General features: G+C 28.1%; 2 protein-coding genes across 2 annotated transcripts in view; one reads left to right on the forward strand and one right to left on the reverse strand.

Moving 5' to 3' along the window:
• Positions 1 to 14,343, reverse strand: part of LOC142234674 (uncharacterized) — a 38,335-nt gene extending 23,992 nt beyond the window's left edge. The window contains exons 1-2 of the mRNA XM_075305852.1: positions 13,658 to 14,343; positions 4,617 to 4,767 (exon numbers count right to left, since the gene is read on the reverse strand). Coding sequence (XP_075161967.1) covers positions 4,617 to 4,767; positions 13,658 to 14,274 — 768 coding nt within the window. The 5' untranslated portion in view covers positions 14,275 to 14,343. The remainder of the gene's footprint in view (positions 1 to 4,616; positions 4,768 to 13,657) is intronic.
• Positions 1 to 19,653, forward strand: part of aralar1 (calcium-binding mitochondrial carrier protein aralar1) — a 510,884-nt gene that overhangs the window by 490,887 nt on the left and 344 nt on the right. The window lies entirely within an intron of this gene.

Below are 19,653 nucleotides of genomic sequence, written 5' to 3' on the forward strand. Positions count from 1 at the left end.
TTAGGGTGACACACAATCTGTATTTTATTGCAATTTGTGTACAATTTGTTTTATTATGGTAGCGGTTGAGTTTTCTGAAACATTTTATTACGTTACGAGCCCAATACAAAGTGCTGATTGTGTCAAAATTTTTTTTTTCTAGTATCATATATAGAAAATATCAATCGCAAATATGGACATTTAAAATAGGTCTCATTTATATCATCCTTCGCCAAGGAGTATAAAAAAAAGTTTGTCATTCTATTTGTAGTAGATTTGAGTTTTTGAAGACCCAATAGGGCATATATTTAAACCAATTTATTAAAAATTCTCAACTTGTCTCGAATACAATGTTCCAAAGATCATCCATGTCGGTCCATGTTGTAACATAGACCTTGTATAGACAGAATTCTGTCAGAGAATGAATAGCAGAACTCAGGAGAGAGTATGTGATGGAAAATAACTCGTTTCAGCACCACCTATATGAAATTCTAAGTAAAACACATGCCAAATTATGAAATAATATGAATGAAAAATATTATTTGATGGATAATTTCTTGTCGTTTAATATTTAAATATATTTTCAGGCATATGACCACCACAACTATTTTGGACAAAGGTCATTCTGGTCCAATTTTCGACCACCGTTTCAAGCATATGAGGGCGTATTTCAACAATTACACGTATTGCTTTCCAAAGCGTTAATCGTTGCTGGTTTATACAATGACTGGTTTATACCAATGACTTCAGTTAACCCTACAAAAATAAAAAAATCGACTGGCGTAATATCACATGAACGCGAGAGCCAATTCACCGGTCCATTTAACGAAATAATGTTGTCGCCCACAGCAGGGCTACCAATGTTGCCGATTTATGGCATTTTGACTATTTTTACTAAAAAATAGCAAATGCCGATTTTCCGATTTTTGCCCTAAAAATGACGATAGTAGCTCCGTTCAAACTTTTTGACTAGAAGCAGTTCGTTTACACGTTTAAAGCCAGCAAACGAGAGAATGCATTTGAAAGCTGTCAGATAGAGAAATTGAAAGTTGTTGCTAGAGATTTCATACATGTAGGAGCTAAACCTCATTTTACATCTACAGTATTAGTATCACGGTTGCCACTCGTGCCAAAAATAATCCACCAAAATTTGAAGAAAAATTTACAAAATATCTACCAAATTAAACAAAAAAAATTTTGAAGTTGTTGATCAAATTTTTGTGGTTAGTATATCCAACAATATTGTTTTATTCAAAAGAAATGTTTTATATTGAATTTATAAAAAAAATTTGGTAAAATTTTATTTCTATAGAAAATTTTGTCCAAAATTTAATTCTATTATTTCTGTAGAAAATTTTGCCAAAATTTTATTTCTATAGAAAATTTTGTCAATATTTTATTTATATAGAAAATTTTGTCAAAATTTTATTTCTATAGAAAATTTTGTCAAAATTTTGTTTTTATAGAAAATTGTGTCAAAATTTTATTTCTATAGAAAATTTTGTCAAAATTTTATTTCTATAGAAAATTTTGTCAAAATTTTGTTTTTATAGAAAATTGTGTCAAAATTTTATTTCTATGGAAAATTTTGTCAAAGTTTTATTTCGAAAAGCTTTTGCACATTTTCATTTCTATAGTAAATTTTTGCAAAACTTTATTTCTAAGAAAATTTTTGCAAAATTTTATTTCTAAGAAAATTTTTGCAAAATTTCATTTCTATAGAAAATTTTGTCAAAAATTTATTTCAATAAGAATTTTAATAAAATTTTATTTCTATAGAAACATTATTTCTAAGAAATTTTGTGCAAAATTTTATTTCTAAGAAAATTTTGTCAAAATTTCATTTCTATCGAAAATTTTGTCAAGATTTTATTTCTATAAGAATTTTGTCAACATTTTATTTCTATAGAAAATTGTGTCAAAATTTTGTTTTTATAGGAAATTGTGTCAAAATTTTATTTCTATAGAAAATTTTGTCAAAGTTTTATTTCGAAAAGCTTTTGCACAAGTTTCATTTCTATAGAACAATTTTTCTACAGTAAATTTTTGCAAAACTTTATTTCTAAAAAAATGTTTGCAAAATTTTATTTCTAAGATAAGTTTTATTTCGAAGAGCTTTTGCACATTTTCATTTCTATAGAACAATTTTTCTATAGTAAATTTTTGTAAAATTTTATTTCTAAGAAAATTTTTGCAAAATTTCATTTTTATAGAAAATTTTGTCCAAATTTTATTTCTATAAGAATTTTAACAAGATTTTATTTTTATAGAAAATTTTGTCAAAGTCTTACTTCTTTAGATAACTTTACCAAAACTTTATATCCGTCGAAAGTTTTTGCACATTTTCATTTCTATAGAACAATTTTTCTATAGTAAATTCTTGCAAAACTTTCTAAATTTTTTTTTGCAAAATTTCATTTCTATCGAAAATTTTGTCAAAATTTCATTTCTATCGAAAATTTTGTCAAGATTTTATTTCTATAAGAATTTTGTCAATTTTATTTCTATAAGAATTTTGTCAACATTTTATTTCTTTAGAAAATTGTGTCAAAATTTTGTTTTTATAGGAAATTGAGTCAAAATTTTTTTCTATAGAAAATTTTGTCAAAAATTTATTTCTATAGAAATTGATGTCAAAATTTTATTTCTAGCGAAAATGTTGTCAACATTTTATTTCTATACAAAATGTTGTCAAAATTTTATTTCTATAGAAAATTTTGTCCAAATTTTATTTCTATAAAAAATTTTGTCAGCATTTTATTTCTATAGAAAATGTTATCAATATTTTATTTCTATAGAAAATGTTATCAATATTTTATTTCTATAGAACTTTTTGTCACAATTTTATTTCTGTAGAAAATGTTGCCAACATTTTATTTCTATAGAAAAAAGTTTGTCAATATTTTATTTGTGTAGAAAATTTTGTCAAAATGTTATTTCTATAAGAATCTTATCAAAATTGTATTTCCATAGAAAATTTTGTCAATTTTTTTTTATAGAAAATTTTGTCAAAATCAAAAACAACAATAATGATTAAAGAACAAAACCAACAATAACAAAACAAAACGAATGAAAAAAGAGGAAGCACGCTCAAAATAAACCCAGCCAACTGCACTCAAATCGATGATTTGACGGTGGCAAAGGAAAAGAGATATGTTTGTACGAATTTATTTCGGCATAAGCCGGCTATCATGTAAACCCTTTTTTCTGAAGGTTCAAGTGTGGTTCATTGTTGGGTTTAATGAACTGCCTGAATTTATTCTGATAATTGGTTGATAGTTTTGCTGCAAGTAGAGGATGCTGATGAGGAATGTGCTAATTCCGAAACGTGCGTCCATCCAACCATCTTGCAGTCTATAGGGCCTTGCCCAAATAAAATTGACAAACATTCTTGTTCTCTGTTGGTTAAGCTACACTTGTAGTTTAGTCAATGTATGGTTTTAAGCTGAAATCAAAAACAACAACAAAATTTTATTTCTATAGAAAATTTTGTCAGAATTTCATTTCTGTAGAAAATTTTGTCAAAATTTTATTTCTATAGAAAATTTTGTCAAAATTTTATTTCTATAGATCACTTTCCCAAAACTTTATATTCGTCGAAAGTTTTTGCACATATTCATTTTTCTAGAACAATTTTGCTATAGTAAATTCTTGCAAAATTAATTTTTATATTACTTTTTGAATTGCACAGCATAGCATGCATAAAAATGTTTTTTTGTATGTTATTTTTATACAAATCTGAATTCATTATGCTTTTGTTGTTGAAATGCATAGTTATGTGTGTTAATTTTCTGTTCTTTATATGAAATAAATACTGTTTTTAACCCAAAAAATTTTTTTGGTTTTAATATTATTTACATTGCAGATTTTGTGATTTTTAAAATGGAAGTGAAGATTTTTTTGGAAAAAATTTACGATTTTTCTTAAAATTTTGTTCACTGAAAAAACAGTGAACCCACCAGGAAAGATAACTTTCGATTAATTTTAGAAAATTTGGAACTTTTTTAGAAAATTTTAACTAAACGGTATTACAAGCGCTGGCATCACTCCGATATGGCAAAAATAAGTAAATATTTTTCGACAAATTCAAGAAAATTTATTAGACATAACTAAATTTTTTCAGTAGTTAAAGAAAATTTTGTAGTTTTAAGAGAAATCTTGGAGTTCAAAATTGCAAGAATGTCTTTAGTGACATACGAAGTTCATGATGGACACATTTTTGGTAAAATTTACAAATTTAAAGAAATAATGAACTATTTTGTAAGAAATACGAAATTAGGAAATCTTTATGCTTTATTTGTGTATAACTTTTTCCCGTTTTTTAGTTCATTTAACTAACATACGCAAAAAATTATTTCACTAAAATAAACTTTTTCCAAACATAATGATTCTATGAACTAATATAAAGTTAATATGGCTTTAGTGAAATAGAGAGTTCACTTTTTTTTTGAGTGTTGGTAGTCCTGGCCCACAGTATGACAAGTGGCACCATCCTGTTGAAACCACATTTCGTTTACATCATTACCTTGAAGTTTTGGCAACAAAAATTCATTGATCATGATTCTATACCGATTTCCGTTCATGGTAATGCGTGGTTCTTCCTCATTTTTTAGAGAAATAAGGACCGATGTTCCCACCAGCTCCTTAACAGGAATATTTTCTTCTCTTCTCAGTCTTTTCGGTGGCTTGGCATCCAAAAGAGGGAATGTAGACCAAAATTTGGTAATTACGTTCTTTATGGTGATCTCAGACGAACGACTATGTGCACCATAAACTTCATGAAGTGCTCTATAAACATGTTTAAAAAATATTTACATTATATTAAAGATTACGCAACCTCAATTTTACGATCCTCAATTTACACACTATTAAGGACAAATTTCTTTAAAATAATGAAATTTTAATTAAAAGAAAGTTTATAATCTTTGATTCAAAAATGTTTTCAACGTTAAAGTTGCATGTCTTTAAACTAAGGCAAATTTTCCTTAAAGTAAGAAAACACATTTTTAATTTAAAGAAATCGTCCTTAAATTAACTGAAATATTGAATCTTCAGATTTAATTTTCAGATTTAAACGGTTCAAATATAGGCTAAGACTAATTTTGAGGATTTAGCATCTTTGGTTTGAAGTTTTTTTTTTGGAATTAAGAAAACATTTTATACTTTGAAGTATCCGTTATAATTTGGATTTTTAAACTGGCAATTTTTTGTATGAGAATAGTTTATTAATATACCGAGAAAAAAGAGAATAAAAATTCGATAATTAAGATCTATACCCTAATTTTAATTTTATTGATCCTAGATTTAAAGCCAGATAGGTCGCAAAAAATTTTCTTTATTTTAAAGAAGCCGCATCTTTGGCTCGGAATCAATACCAAAATCCTTAAGGGAAGGTCAACATCTTTGGATCTAAGTAAACTTTTTTTTGAGAGCACATATATATAGACAATGTATTCCTAAAATATAGTCATAGACTGTTGTTTTTAACAGACTTTTTCTATGGGTGGAGAGATTTCAATCGTGTGGTTCTATATTTGAATTTTTATTCCATTTTAAATTGATTATCATTTCCTCAACAACTGGTAAATTCGATTAAATGCAAAACCAAAAAGGCTTATTTTCATCATTAACGCAAAGAAAAGTATCTCAAGTATTTATCTGGTTAATTTTAATAAGAAAACAATTTAGCCTTACCCCCCACACCTTAGTAGAGTCAGTTAATGAAATTAACTTAAACTTTTCGGCTAATAAATCCTCTTTATATTCCCCGCCCTCGACGCTTCGGTGTCTTCATTTCTGCGTGGATACCAAACAATAAATATCAAATACCATAAATATTTATTAATAAAATTAACAACGCCATAGATACGTAATAAAATTTCCATAACTCTCCCACACACACACACCCACCCATAAAGGGTTTTGGCATAGCAACAACAATTCATTCAATAATTAAAAATTTAAATTTTCCAAAAACCAACACAGGGCGAGCGTCAGCATCAGCAACAGTATTAACGTGTAAAAATTAAGCCGCCTTTTCACAGTAAGAATTAAATTTACAACTTCCAACCCATCCATCCATTTCCAAAAAGCCCATTACATTTGAAGTATGGCCGCATTATATTTACCAGGATCTTCATTGTGAGTAGAACAGTTGTGGGAGGGGTGGGGGGAAGGTCTTAACATTTATATAACGCATAAGCCTTTTGCTGTGAAGGCAGAAAGTAGTACTATATCAAGGATTTGTTGTCTAAGCCCTTTTAATAGAGTTATACAAGGCAACAGGATACGACATCATGATATTGAGCAGACCATATTCCTCTTCAGCACTGGTATGGAATAACTCTTTCACTACTTGGTCTACTCACACGCCATGGCATTTCCCATACCATAAGGACAAATATTTGGCAAGTGATTAAAATTAAGCAATGTTATGTTAATATCATTGCTGTTGTTGCAGCTCTGGTTTTATTGTTGTCATTCTAAAGTTTCGCATGAAGTTTTCCATTTGAATGTGAAAAAAAAAATATTTTAAAACTGATGATATCGCACATTTACATAAAGTTAAGTAATAGATACCAACATTATAATAATTTTGAAATTTTCACCCCTTCTCCATAGCTTCTATGCCGCCAATGACATTGAATGAATTATGTTTAGATTTTTGTATAACCCAGCAAAAGTTTCTGGTGTGCATAAAATTCAAGGATATATATCAGTTTCTTTTTTATAGCCTTCAATTGTATTTCTGTAAAGAATTTTGTCAATATTTAATTTCTATAGAAAATTTGTCAAGTATTTATTTCTATAGAAAATTTTGTCAAAATTTTATTTCTATAGAAAATTTTGTCAAAATTTTATTTCTATAGAAAATTTTATTTCTATAAAAAGTTTTGTCAAAATTTTATTTCTAAAGAAAATGTTGTCAACATTTTATTTCTATAGAAAATTTAGTAAAAAAATTTATTCCTATAGAAAATTTTGTTAAAATTTCTGTAGAAAAATTTGTCACAATTTTATTTCTATTAAAAATTTTGTCAAAATTTTATTTCTATAGAAAAGTTTTTCAAAATTTTATTTCTTTAGAAAATATTGTCAATATTTTATTTCTTTAGAAAATGTTGTCAAAATTTTATTTCTATCATTATTGTTGTTTTTGATCTCAGCTTAAAACCATGCATTGACTAAACTACAAGTGTAGCTTAACCAAGAGAGGAAAAATATGCTTGTCAAATTTATTTGGGCAAAGCCCTATAGACTGCAAGATGGTTGGATGTACAGCTGTTTCGGAATTACCACATTCCTCATCAGCATCCTCTACTTGCAGCAATCCTATCAACCAATTATCAGAATAAATTCGGATAATTCACTCAACCCAAAGTGAACTACACTTGAACCTTCCGAAAAAAGGTTTGATAGTCGGCTACTGCCTAAACAAATTTGCAAGCATATCTCTTTTCCTTTGCCAAACTCAAATCATCGATTTGAATGTAGTTGGCTTTTTATTTCTATAGAAAATTTTGTCAAAATTGTATTTCTATAGAAAATTTTAAATTTCCATAGAAAAATTTTTCGAAATTTTATTTCTATAGAAAATTTTGTCAAAAATTTATTTCTATAGAAAATTTTGTCAAATATTTATTTCTATAGAAAATTTTGTCAAAATTTTATTTCTATAGAAAAATTTGTCACAATTTTATTTCTACAGAAAATTTTGTCAAAATTTTATTTCTATAGAAGGCGTTGCCAAAATTTTATTTCTATGGAAAATTTTGTCAAAATTTTATTTCTATAGAAAATTTTGTCAAAATTTTATTTCTATAGAAAATTTTGTCAAAATTTTATTTCTATAGAAAATTTTGTTAAAATTTTATTTCTATTGAAAATTTTGTCAAAATTGTATTTCTATGGAAAATTTTGTCAAATATTTATTTCTATAGAAAATTTTATCAAAATTTTATTTCTATAGAAAATTTTTTCAACATTTTATTTCTATTGAAAATTTTGTCAAAATTTTATTTCTATAGAAAAATTTGTCGAATTTTATATTTCTATACCAAAATTTCTGTCAAATTTTATTTCTATAGAAAATTTTGTCAAAATTTTATTTCTATAGAAAATTTTGTCAAAATTTTATTTCTATAGAAAATTTTATCTCTATAGAACATTTTATCAAAATTTTATATCTAACATATAGAAAATGTCAAAATTTTATTTCTATAGAAAATTTTGTCAAAATTTTATTTCTATAGAACATTTTATCAATATTTTATATCTAACATATAGAAAATTTTGTCAAAATTTTATTTCTATAGAAAATTTTGTCAAAATTTTATTTCTATACACAATTTTGTCAAATTCTTATTTCTATAGAAAATTTTGTCAAAATTCTATTTCTATAGAAAATTTTGTCAAAATTTTATTTTTATAGAACATTTTATCAAAATTTTATATCTAACATATAAAAAATGTTGTCAAATTTTATTTCTATAGAAAATTTTGTCAAAATTTTATTTCTATAGAAAATTTTGTCAAAATTTTATTTCTATAGATAATTTTGTCAAATTCTTATTTCTATAGAAAATTTTGTCAAAATTCTATTTCTATAGAAAGTTTTGTCAAAATTTTATTTCTTTTTGTTATTGTTGGTTTTGTTCTTTAAGCATTGTTGTTGTTTTTTATTGCAGCTTAAAACCATACATTGGCTAAACTACAAGTGTAGCTTAACCAACAGAGGAAAAGAATGTTTGTCAAATTTATTTGGGCAAAGCCCTATAGACTGCAAGATGGTTGGATGGACGCACGTTTCGGAATTACCACATTCCTCATCAGCATCCTCTACTTGCAGCCAAACTATCAACCAATTATCAGAATAAATTCAGACAGTTTATCAAACCCAACAAAAACCACACTTGAACCCTCCGAAAAAAGGTTTTACATTGATAGCCGGCTTATGCCGAAATAAATTCGAAACAAACATATCTCTTTTCCTATGCCACTGTCAAATCATCGATTTGAATTCACATGGCTGGGTTTATTTTGAGCGTGCCTCCTCTTCTTTTTCCATTTCCTCTGTTGGTTAGGCTACACTTGTAGTTTAGCCAATGTATGGTTTTAAGCTGCAATAAAAAACAACAAATTTTATTTCTATAGAACATTTTATCAAAATTTTATATCTGACATATAGAAAATTTTGTCAAAATTTATTTCTATAAATAATTTTTGTCAACATTTTTTTCTATAGAAAATTTTGTCAAAATGTTATTTCTATGGAAAATTTTGTCAAACTTTTATTTCTTTAGAAAATTGTGTCAAAATTGTATTTCTATATAATATTTTGACAAAATTTTATTTCCAAAAAAAGTTTTGTCAACATTTTATTTCTATAGAAAATTTTGTCAAATTTTCATTTCTATAGAAAATTTTGTCACAATTCTATTTCTATTAAAAATTTTGTCAAAATTTTATATCTATAGAAAATTTTGTCAAAATTTTTTTTCTATAGAAAATGTTGTCAAAATTTTATTTCTATAGAAAATTTTATCAAAATTTTATTTCTATAGAAAATTGTGTCAACATTTTATATCTATAGAAAATTTTGTCAAAATTTTATTTCTATAGAAAATTGTGTCAAAATTTTATATCTATAGAACATTTTGTCAAAATTTTATTTCTATAGAAAATTGTGTTAAAATTTTATATATATAGAAAATTTTGTCAACATTTTATTTCTATAGTAAATTTTGTCAAAATTGTATTTCTATATAATATTTTGACAAAATTTTATTTCCAAAAAAAGTTTTTTCAACATTTTATTTCTATAGAAAATTTTGTCAAATTTTCATTTCTATAGAAAATTTTGTCAAAATTCTGTTTCGGTTAAAAATTTTGTCAAAATTTTATATCTATAGAAAATTTTGTCAAAATTTTATTTCTATAGAAAATTTTGTCAAAATTTTATTTCTATAGAAAATTTTATCAAAATTTTATTTCTATAGAAAATTGTGTCAACATTTTATATCTATAGAAAATTTTGTCAAAATTTTATTTCTATAGAAAATTGTGTCAAAATTTTATATCTATAGAACATTTTGTCAAAATTTTATTTCTATAGAAAATTTTGTAAAAATTTTATTTCTATAGAAAATTTTGTCAAAATGTTATTTCTATAGAAAATTTTGTCAAAATTTTATATCTATAGAAAATTTTATTTCCAAAAAGTTTTGTCAACATTTTATTTATATAGAAAATTTTGTCAAAATTTTATTTCTATGGAAAATTTTGTCAACATTTTATTTCTATAGAAAATTTTGTCAAAATTTTATTTCTATAGAAAATTTTGTCAAATTTTATATTTCTATAGAAAAATTTGTCGAAATTTTATTTCTATAGCAAATTGTGTTAAAATTTTATATCTATAGACAATTTTGTCAAAATTTTATTTCTATAGAAAATTTTGACAAAATTTTATTTCCAAAAAAAGTTTTGTCAACATTTTATATCTATAGAAAATTTTGTCAACATTTTATTTCTATAGAAAATTTTGTCAAATTTTCATTTCTATAGAAAATTTTGTCAAAATTCTATTTCTATTGAAATTTTATTTATTCTGATAATTGGTTGGTAGTTTTGCTGCAAGTAGAGGATGCTGATGAGGAATGTGGTAATTCCGAAACAGCTGTACATCCAACCATCTTGCAGTCTATAGGGCTTTGCCCAAATAAATTTGACAAGCATACTTTTCCTCTGTTGGTTAAGCTACACTTGTAGTTTAGTCAATGCATGGCTTTAAGCTGAGATCAAAAAAACAACAATAACGATTGAAGAGAAGCCAACAATAACAAACAAAAAAAATTTATTTCTATAGAAAATTTTGTCAAAATTTTATTTCTATAGAAAATTTCATCAAAATTTTATTTCTATAGAAAATTTTGTCAAAATTTTATTTCTATAGAAAATTTTGTCACAATATTATTTCTATAAAATATTTTGTCAAAATTTAATTTATATACCAAAATATTTGTCAAATTTTATTTCTATAGAAAATTTTTGTCACAATTTATTTCTATAGAAAATTTTTGCCAAAATTTTATTTCTATAGAAAATTTTATCAAAATTTTATTTCTATAGAAAATTGTGTCAACATTTTATATCTATAGAAAATTTTGTCAAAATTTTATTTCTATAGAAAATTGTGTCAAAATTTTATATCTATAGAAAATTTTGTCAACATTTTATTTCCTTAGAAAATTTTGACAAAATTTTATTTCCAAAAAGTTTTGTCAACATTTTATTTCTATAGACAATTTTTCAAATTTTCTTTTCTATAGAAGATTTTGTCAAAATTTTATTTATATATAGAAAATTTTTTCAAATATTTATTTCTATAGAAAATTTTGTCAAAATTTTATTTCTAATTTCTAAGAAAATTTTGTCAAACTTTTATTTAAAATTGTATTTCTACGGAAAATTTTGTCAAAATTTTATTTCTATAGAAAATTTTGTCAAAATTTTATTTCTAATTTCTAAGAAAATTTTGTCAAACTTTTATTTATATAGAAAATTTTGTCAGCATTTTATTTCTATAGAAAATTTTGTCAAAATTTAGTTCTATAGAAATTTTTTTCAAAATGGTAGTTCTATAGAAAATTTTTTCAAAATTTTATTTCTATAGAAAATTTTTTCAAAATTTTATTTCTATAAAAGAAATTGAAGTATCTCTAAGTTGGAGAGGAATATTTTGCAAAAGCTACCAAAACATCACGAACTCTTCTAGTCTACCAACAGTAAAAGAATGTACCATGTTTGGTAGAATTCTAGCAATTGTGACAACCGTGATTGAGATCCGGGGATCTAAGTGTCCATTGTGTGGTAGAAATAAAGCAAGGAAGCTTCTTTGAAAGCCATTCTTGACGCGTGCTGAGTGCGATGGAGTCCTGTCGGCCGAAGTATTTATCTACCCGTTAATATTTGACATTCCCGTTAATAATAACCACACCATTACTATCGGCGGCACTTGAGTTCTGGTTCCAATCGATGGTAAAAATTTTCTGCTGACCTCTTTGGTTAGTAAACTCGATCATTTTGCTTATTCACAAACTGTTCAATTTGGAATGGCTTGTCATCGGAGAAAATCTAATTCGGTAACTGGCCACAACTCCTTTAAGACTTTGGACATTTGTATCTCAATTTCAAACAGCTGCCTTTTATAATTTAATTAATTAAAATGCAAATAATTTTCAATTTAATTTTTTTTTTTCAATAATACACTTACATGGTTCTCTAGGTTACTCATTAACTTTCTCCAAAAATATTTGGACATATTTCATGGGCTGCTTAATGCATGATGAGAAGAAGTAGACAGCCGAAGTCATGACTGCCGAAAGGACATAACTCACCGTATTTAATGAATTTTCAGCAGGGAATTTATTTATTGTTTTCTGGTTACATGCAATCAAGTACCAGGCACATGAAAAACTCACTCTAAAGTATCACACAAGTACAACTTATAAAGTTTTCTGGCTGACATGGTAATAAACTTCAGCAATTGTTGTCGAGAGTTTCTGTAAGTTATCCTGTATGAGGTCTAGGTTTAGTCTTGGTGGTATTTCGATGTTGTTCCCCTTCCTGCTACATGGCGACGTTGTCGAAAGCTATGGAAATCTGTTTTAAATCTTTTACCACAAAATGAGAAGTACAGACCGCACATACATATTTTGTTACATATCCCATGGAGTAACTTCATGATATGACTTCAATTCAGGACTAGGTGGTAGTAGTCATGGCGTCATTACATCTCACGTATTATTCTCTCTCTCTCTCTCATATGACATTTTAATTTTTATTTCATGTTTATTAATTATGGCCATCATGATATCATATGCCTGGTTGCAATTGTCGTTACAAACCTTGTATATCATCAAGACCAAATGGGTGGATCTGTTTTATTTTCCCAGATCATTTGTGATGAAATTGCGTTCATCGTAATGGGTTAACCACCAGTGGGGTTTTGAAGAAATTTACGTTGTTCTCAGTCGAAAAAGGAGTTAACGCTTCAATTGTTTAATTGTATTTTCATGTATGTTTTATTATACTAAAACGATGACTAATAAAGGGTGATTTGTTAAGAGCTTGATAACTTTAAAAAAAAAAAAAACGCATAAAATTTGCAAAATCTCATCGGTTCTTTATTTGAAACGTTAGATTGGTCCATGACATTTACTTTTTGAAGATAATTTCATTTAAATGTTGACCTCGGCTGCGTCTTAGGTGGTCCATTCGGAAAGTCCAATTTTGGGCAACTTTTTCGAGCATTTCGGCCGGAATAGCCCGAATTTCTTCGGAAATGTTGTCTTCCAAAGCTGGAATAGTTGCTGACTTATTTCTGTAGACTTTAGACTTGACGTAGCCCCACAAAAAATAGTCTAAAGGCGTCAAATCGCATGATCTTGGTGGCCAACTTACCGGTCCATTTCTTGAGATGAATTGTTCTCCGAAGTTTTCCCTCAAAATGGCCATAGAATCGCGAGCTGTGTGGCATGTAGCGCCATCTTGTTGAAACCACATGTCAACCAAGTTCAGTTCTTCCATTTTTGGCAACAAAAAGTTTGTTAGCATCGAACGATAGCGATCGCCATTCACCGTAACGTTGCGTCCAACAGCATCTTTGAAAAAATACGGTCCAATGATTCCACCAGCGTACAAACCACACCAAACAGTGCATTTTTCGGGATGCATGGGCAGTTCTTGAACGGCTTCTGGTTGCTCTTCACTCCAAATGCGGCAATTTTGCTCATTTACGTAGCCATTCAACCAGAAATGAGCCTCATCGCTGAACAAAATTTGTCGATAAAAAAGCGGATTTTCTGCCAACTTTTCTAGGGCCCATTCACTGAAAATTCGACGTTGTGGCAGATCGTTCGGCTTCAGTTCTTGCACGAGCTGTATTTTATACGGTTTTACACCAAGATCTTTGCGTAAAATCTTCCATGTGGTCGAATAACACAAACCCAATTGCTGCGACATTTCATTCATCGACATTTCACGGTCTTCAGCAACACTCTCAGAAACAGACGCAATATTCTCTTCTGTACGCATTCGTGTGGTTGGTTTAATGTCCAATAAAGTAAACTGAGTGCGAAACTTGGTCACAATCGCATTAATTGTTTGCTCACTTGGTCGATTATGTAGACCATAAATCGGACGTAAAGCGCGAAACACATTTCGAACCGAACACTGATTTTGGTAATAAAATTCAATGATTTGCAAGCGTTGCTCGTTAGTAAGTCTATTCATGATGAAATGTCAAAGCATACTGAGCATCTTTCTCTTTGACACCATGTCTGAAATCCCACGTGATCTGTCAAATACTAATGCATGAAAATCCTAACCTCAAAAGAATCACCCTTTATTTTATGTTACGGGTAATAAGAATTCAGACTGTATGTTAAGAAAACGCTGAGCATGAGTTTAAGTACTGCATTTTACATCAGTTCCGTGGCAGCAGGTCCTTCGCGCAGGATTGATCCATTATGTTCACCCCTTATATACATCTATAATTGGGCATAAACAAAATATTTGATTAAAACATTAATTAATTTACAAATTCCAATTAAATTTTTGATTGAATCAATTAAAAATGTAATTGATTTTGATTGCAATAAACAATACATTTTTTAATTGATTCAATCAAAAATGTTATTGATGTGATGATGGAAAACTCAATCTGTTTAATTGATTCAGTTGGATAAGTTGGAACCGCGAAAATTTTCACTTATATTCTTAACTAACTTTGTTTTGTTTTTATTGTGTAATGAATTTTAAATTTAATAACGAAACATTTGGTATTATTAGTTATCGTTTTCATTGTCTTTCATTGTCAAAATATTTCGTTGTTAATTAATGACTTTCGTTGGACCATTTTATTATTATCTCAAATATGTGTCAAGACTATACAGTTACTTTTGCCCGGGGATTTTCGTAAAAATATTATTTTCTGACCACACATAAATATGCTTGCCGATATGTGAACGTCGGTCTATGGGTCAGAAGAAACCCATTTGGGACCGTTTCAGAGGCTTCTTGGCAGTTTGGTTTGGATTTTATTGGTAAACATTTTCAAGTACAGTTTGTCATGAAAGTGTTTTGACAATGGGATAAAAATTATGTTTTGTTCCAAAATTAAATATAATGAAATTTTAAAAAAATATTTTATTATGTATTTTGCAAAGTATACATACGTACACAGAATTAAAAATTTAATAAAATATTTAATATTTCAATTATTTCTAGAATAGTTGGCAATGTCAAAAGACTTTCTTGACATACTGTAAGTCTTCATGAAAAAAGCGGGAAATTTTAGTCGGCTGCGTCCAACCATAGACTTTCTTTACTTATTTATTCAATCTTTAATTCTAATGAAATATATATCTAAGGCAACATTGAACACAAATATATACAATATATTTAATATATACAAGCTTTATCGTTATCATATCACTAATAAGAGTTTTTTATTTAACATTATTTGACATTTTATTTAGCTCTAATTTTTTTTTGATCTGGTCACACTGGTTGTTACAGTTGCAAAGATAATTGAGAATAACAAGATTAAGCCTTGTGCTCTTATAATGAGAAAACAAATGTCAAGGTTTAGAGGGCTATGAGAAAACAATTGTTTTATTTGTCAATTTTTTCCAAGGCAGCTCTGCCCAGGAATAAATTAAAACAGCAATATTCATATAAAACCATAATAAATGTTCGCATTAACATACACATACGTTTTATTTTAATTTCCTATAATCGTTTTGGTATTGCTTTTATGGGTTTTAATTCAGAAATTTATGAAAAACACAAATGTTATGATATTTTCCGACGCAAACGGCAGTACATTTGACAGACACGTCGACGCAAACTTCATGATATTTTATTGGCAGAGTCCTCTGGTGCTTCAGTTTTGCAATGACAAGACTGCGTCTTCTTCTAATTTGTCTATGCAGTTGGAGGAGCCACCGTGGTGCAATGGTTAGCATGCCCGCCTTGCAAACACAGGGTCGTGGGTTCGATTCCTGCTTCAACCGAACACCAAAAAGTTTTTCAGCGGTGGATTATCCCACCTCAGTGACATTTCTGAGGATTTCAAAGCTTCTCTAAGTGGTTTCACTGCAATGTGGAACGCCGTTCGGATTCGGCTATAAAAAGGAGGTCCCTTGTCATTGAGCTTAACATGGAATCGGGCAGCGCTCAGTGATAAGAGAGAAGTTCACCAATGTGGTATCACAATGGACTGAATAGTATAAGTGAGCCTGATACATCGGGCTGCCACCTAACCTAACCTAACCTATGCAGTTGGTAGAATAAAATTTTTTTGAAACATTTTCCATAGAAATAAAATGTTGGAAAATTTTTCTATAGAAATAACAATTTGGCAAAATAAATAAAATTAAATTGTGGGAATTTTTTCTATGGAAATACAATTTTGACAAAATTTTCTATAGAAATAAAATTTCCAATAGAAATAAAATTTTGACAAAATTTATATAGAAATAAAGTTTTGACAAAATTTTCTATAGAAATAAATTTTTGAGAAAATTTTCTATAGAAATAAAATTTTGAGAAAATTTTCTATAGAAATAAAATTTTAACCAAACTTTCTATAGAAATAAAATTTTGAAACAAATTTGCTATAGAAATAATATTTTGATAAAATTTTCTACAAAATTAAAACGTTGACAAAAATTTCTATAGAAATAAAATTTTGACAAAAATTTATTAGCTTTATTAAATTATCTTTCTACTTATTATATTTTGTTATAACATTGCTGATTCTAATACTCATTATAAGATATAACATACATATATCTTTTGTATCAGGAAACCAAAATAAATAAATGAAATGAAATAATAAAATTTCGACAAGATTTTCTATAGAAATAAAGTTTTGAGAAAATTTTCTATAGAAATAAAATTTTGACAAAAATTTCAATAGAAATAAAATTTTGACAAAATTTTTCATAGAAATAGAATTTTGATAAAACTTTCTATAGAAATAAAATTTTGAAAAAAATTTTCTATAGAAATAAAATTTTGATAAAATTTTCTACATAAATAAAATGTTGACAAAAATTTCTATAGAAATAAAATTTTGACAAAATTTTCTATAGTAATAATTTAGTGTCATATTATTTATTTATTATTTATTTAAGGTTTTGTATGGGTCCCAACACCGTCTGGTTATATAGACCCTAAAATCTTATTCACTATTAGCAATATACATATTTTATATACATATATCAATATAATTTCAAAGATTCATAATAGTTTCAAATAATTTTAATATGTCCTGAATTTAAATCGAATTATATAAGTTGATTTCCATCAGAAATCGTTTAATATTTTTAAAATAAGTATGTCTCGATAATATGGTAATATCATTGATTCCATATTTGCTTCTTATATGACTTATTCGGGTGCAATCGTTAAAAATATGGGTAATGGAAAGGGATTCACCGCACTCACATCGTGGGGGATTATCCCTTTCTATAAGGTATTTATGGGTGAAAAGGCAATGGCCGATTTTAAGTCTGTTTAACTTCACTAAGTCTGCCCTTGGAAGTATCGGTGGAGAGAATTCATGGGGTACGCTTCTTAAAATAGAGTATAACTTCGACTCACTGTTCCTTTGCCATAATTCATTCCATGTATCATATATGTATGCTTTGATTTGTCTCTTATAATCATTGTGTTGAAATTTGTATCCATTATCCATTTCACCTAATAGTGAATTTTTAGCAAGTCGGTCTACCACTTCGTTTCCCTTTATATTGAGATGGCTCGGTACCCACATCAACACGATTTTCCTTTCAGGTGTCTTTGATATGATCGTTCTTATATCTTGTATAATAGTATTTTTACTGAAAGGATCACTCATGCCTTCCAGTGAACTCTTACTATCGGTTAAAATAAGCACCGGTCGTATAACATCCTCATGTTGAATTGCCCTCAAACAGTCCCTTATTGCTAATAATTCGCATGTGTATATTGAAGAAAAGTCTGGTATTCGCCTTGTAATATGTATGTCGTCGCTGATAATAGCGAAGCCTGCCTTTTGGTTAATTACAGAGCCATCAGTGTAATATCTAATGTAGTCCTTGAACTTTGTGTTTATGGCCTCCAGGTAGCGTTTCTCGGTTTCTAAGGGTGACATATCCATTTTTTTGCAATAAGAAAGTGAAACATCTATATTTACGTCCAGAAATGTCCATGGTGCCCACTTAGACCTCTCTGATTTATCAATCATGCTTATGTCAAGGACATATTTGTTGGTCATTTCTAAAAATTGATCGTAATACCTGAGATAAAGTGGATGGTTTCGAATCGGTTTGGATCTAAGGTAATTGAGTTTAGTTTCGTCATTCATTCTCCTATAGAGGGGGTGGTTATGACGTGACAAAATCTTTAGAGTAAAATTTAAACATTGTCTCAGTCTTCGAAGTCGCAAGGGCGGAAATGATGTAAGGACCTGCATTGAGTCGGCTGGGCTGGTTCTGAAAGCACCAATGGAGAGTCGTATGCCGGTATTTAAAATCGGATCCAGTGCTCTCAATCGAGTCTCTGTTGCAGATGCATATATAATCGATGCATAGTCTATTGTGGGCAATACAAACGAATTTAATATTTTCAAAAGTGTTCGGGAGTCCGATCCGAACTTTGAATAACTTAGCATCCTAATAATATTTAGCTTCGTATTTGCCCTCGCCTTTATAGAACGAATATGATGTTGAAATGTGAGTTCATTGTCAAAAATGACACCTAAAAATTTGCATTTGTCTACGAAAATTATATCCCTATCAGACATTTTCAAGGACAAAATACTAGATTTACTTTTTCTTCGCCTAGAAAATTGTAGAGCCACAGTCTTCTCATCATTAAATTGGAATCCACTAGTGTCGCACCACGACATAAGATTATTTATAGCCTTCTGCAATTTCTTGAGAATTGCTGATGTCTTTTTTCCATTACAATATATAACTAGATCATCAGCGTAAAGTAAATACTTGACATTGTTCGGCACATGAGCGGATATCGTATCTATTGCCAGTAGGAAAAGTGTTACACTTAAAACTGAACCCTGGGGCACTCCATTCTCTATGCCGTGATATTCTGAATAGGTATTTTCGATCAGACATCTGAATTTCCTATCTTCCAAAAAATTAGCTACAAATGCGGCCATGTTTCCTTTAATGCCTGCCAGAGTTAATTGTTTCAAAATTAGTTTCCTCCAAACGCAATCATATGCCTTACGCAGGTCGAAAAATATTGCTATTAGATCTTTCCGTGTAGAAAAGCTTTCCATAATATCGGAATGTAATATTGCTAAGTTGTCTATAGTTCCTCTGTCTTGTCTAAACCCCGATTGGTTCTCGCTCAAAAACTTGTTCGTTTCCAAATACCATGTAAGCCTTCTATTAACCATTCTCTCAAAAAGTTTGCACATGCAGTTCGTAAGGGATATTGGACGATAATTATTCTTATTAGTACCGCATTTCCCTGGTTTCAAAATTGGTATCACTAGTGCGTTTCTCCAGCTATTAGGAAAACATTTATTTGTCCATATATAATTATAAAATTTTAATAAATAATATTTAGAATTTTTAGACAAATTTCTTAGCATCT

The sequence above is a fragment of the Haematobia irritans genome, chromosome 1 (assembly GCF_050003625.1).
Source record: "Haematobia irritans isolate KBUSLIRL chromosome 1, ASM5000362v1, whole genome shotgun sequence".
NCBI lineage: Eukaryota > Metazoa > Arthropoda > Insecta > Diptera > Muscidae > Haematobia > Haematobia irritans.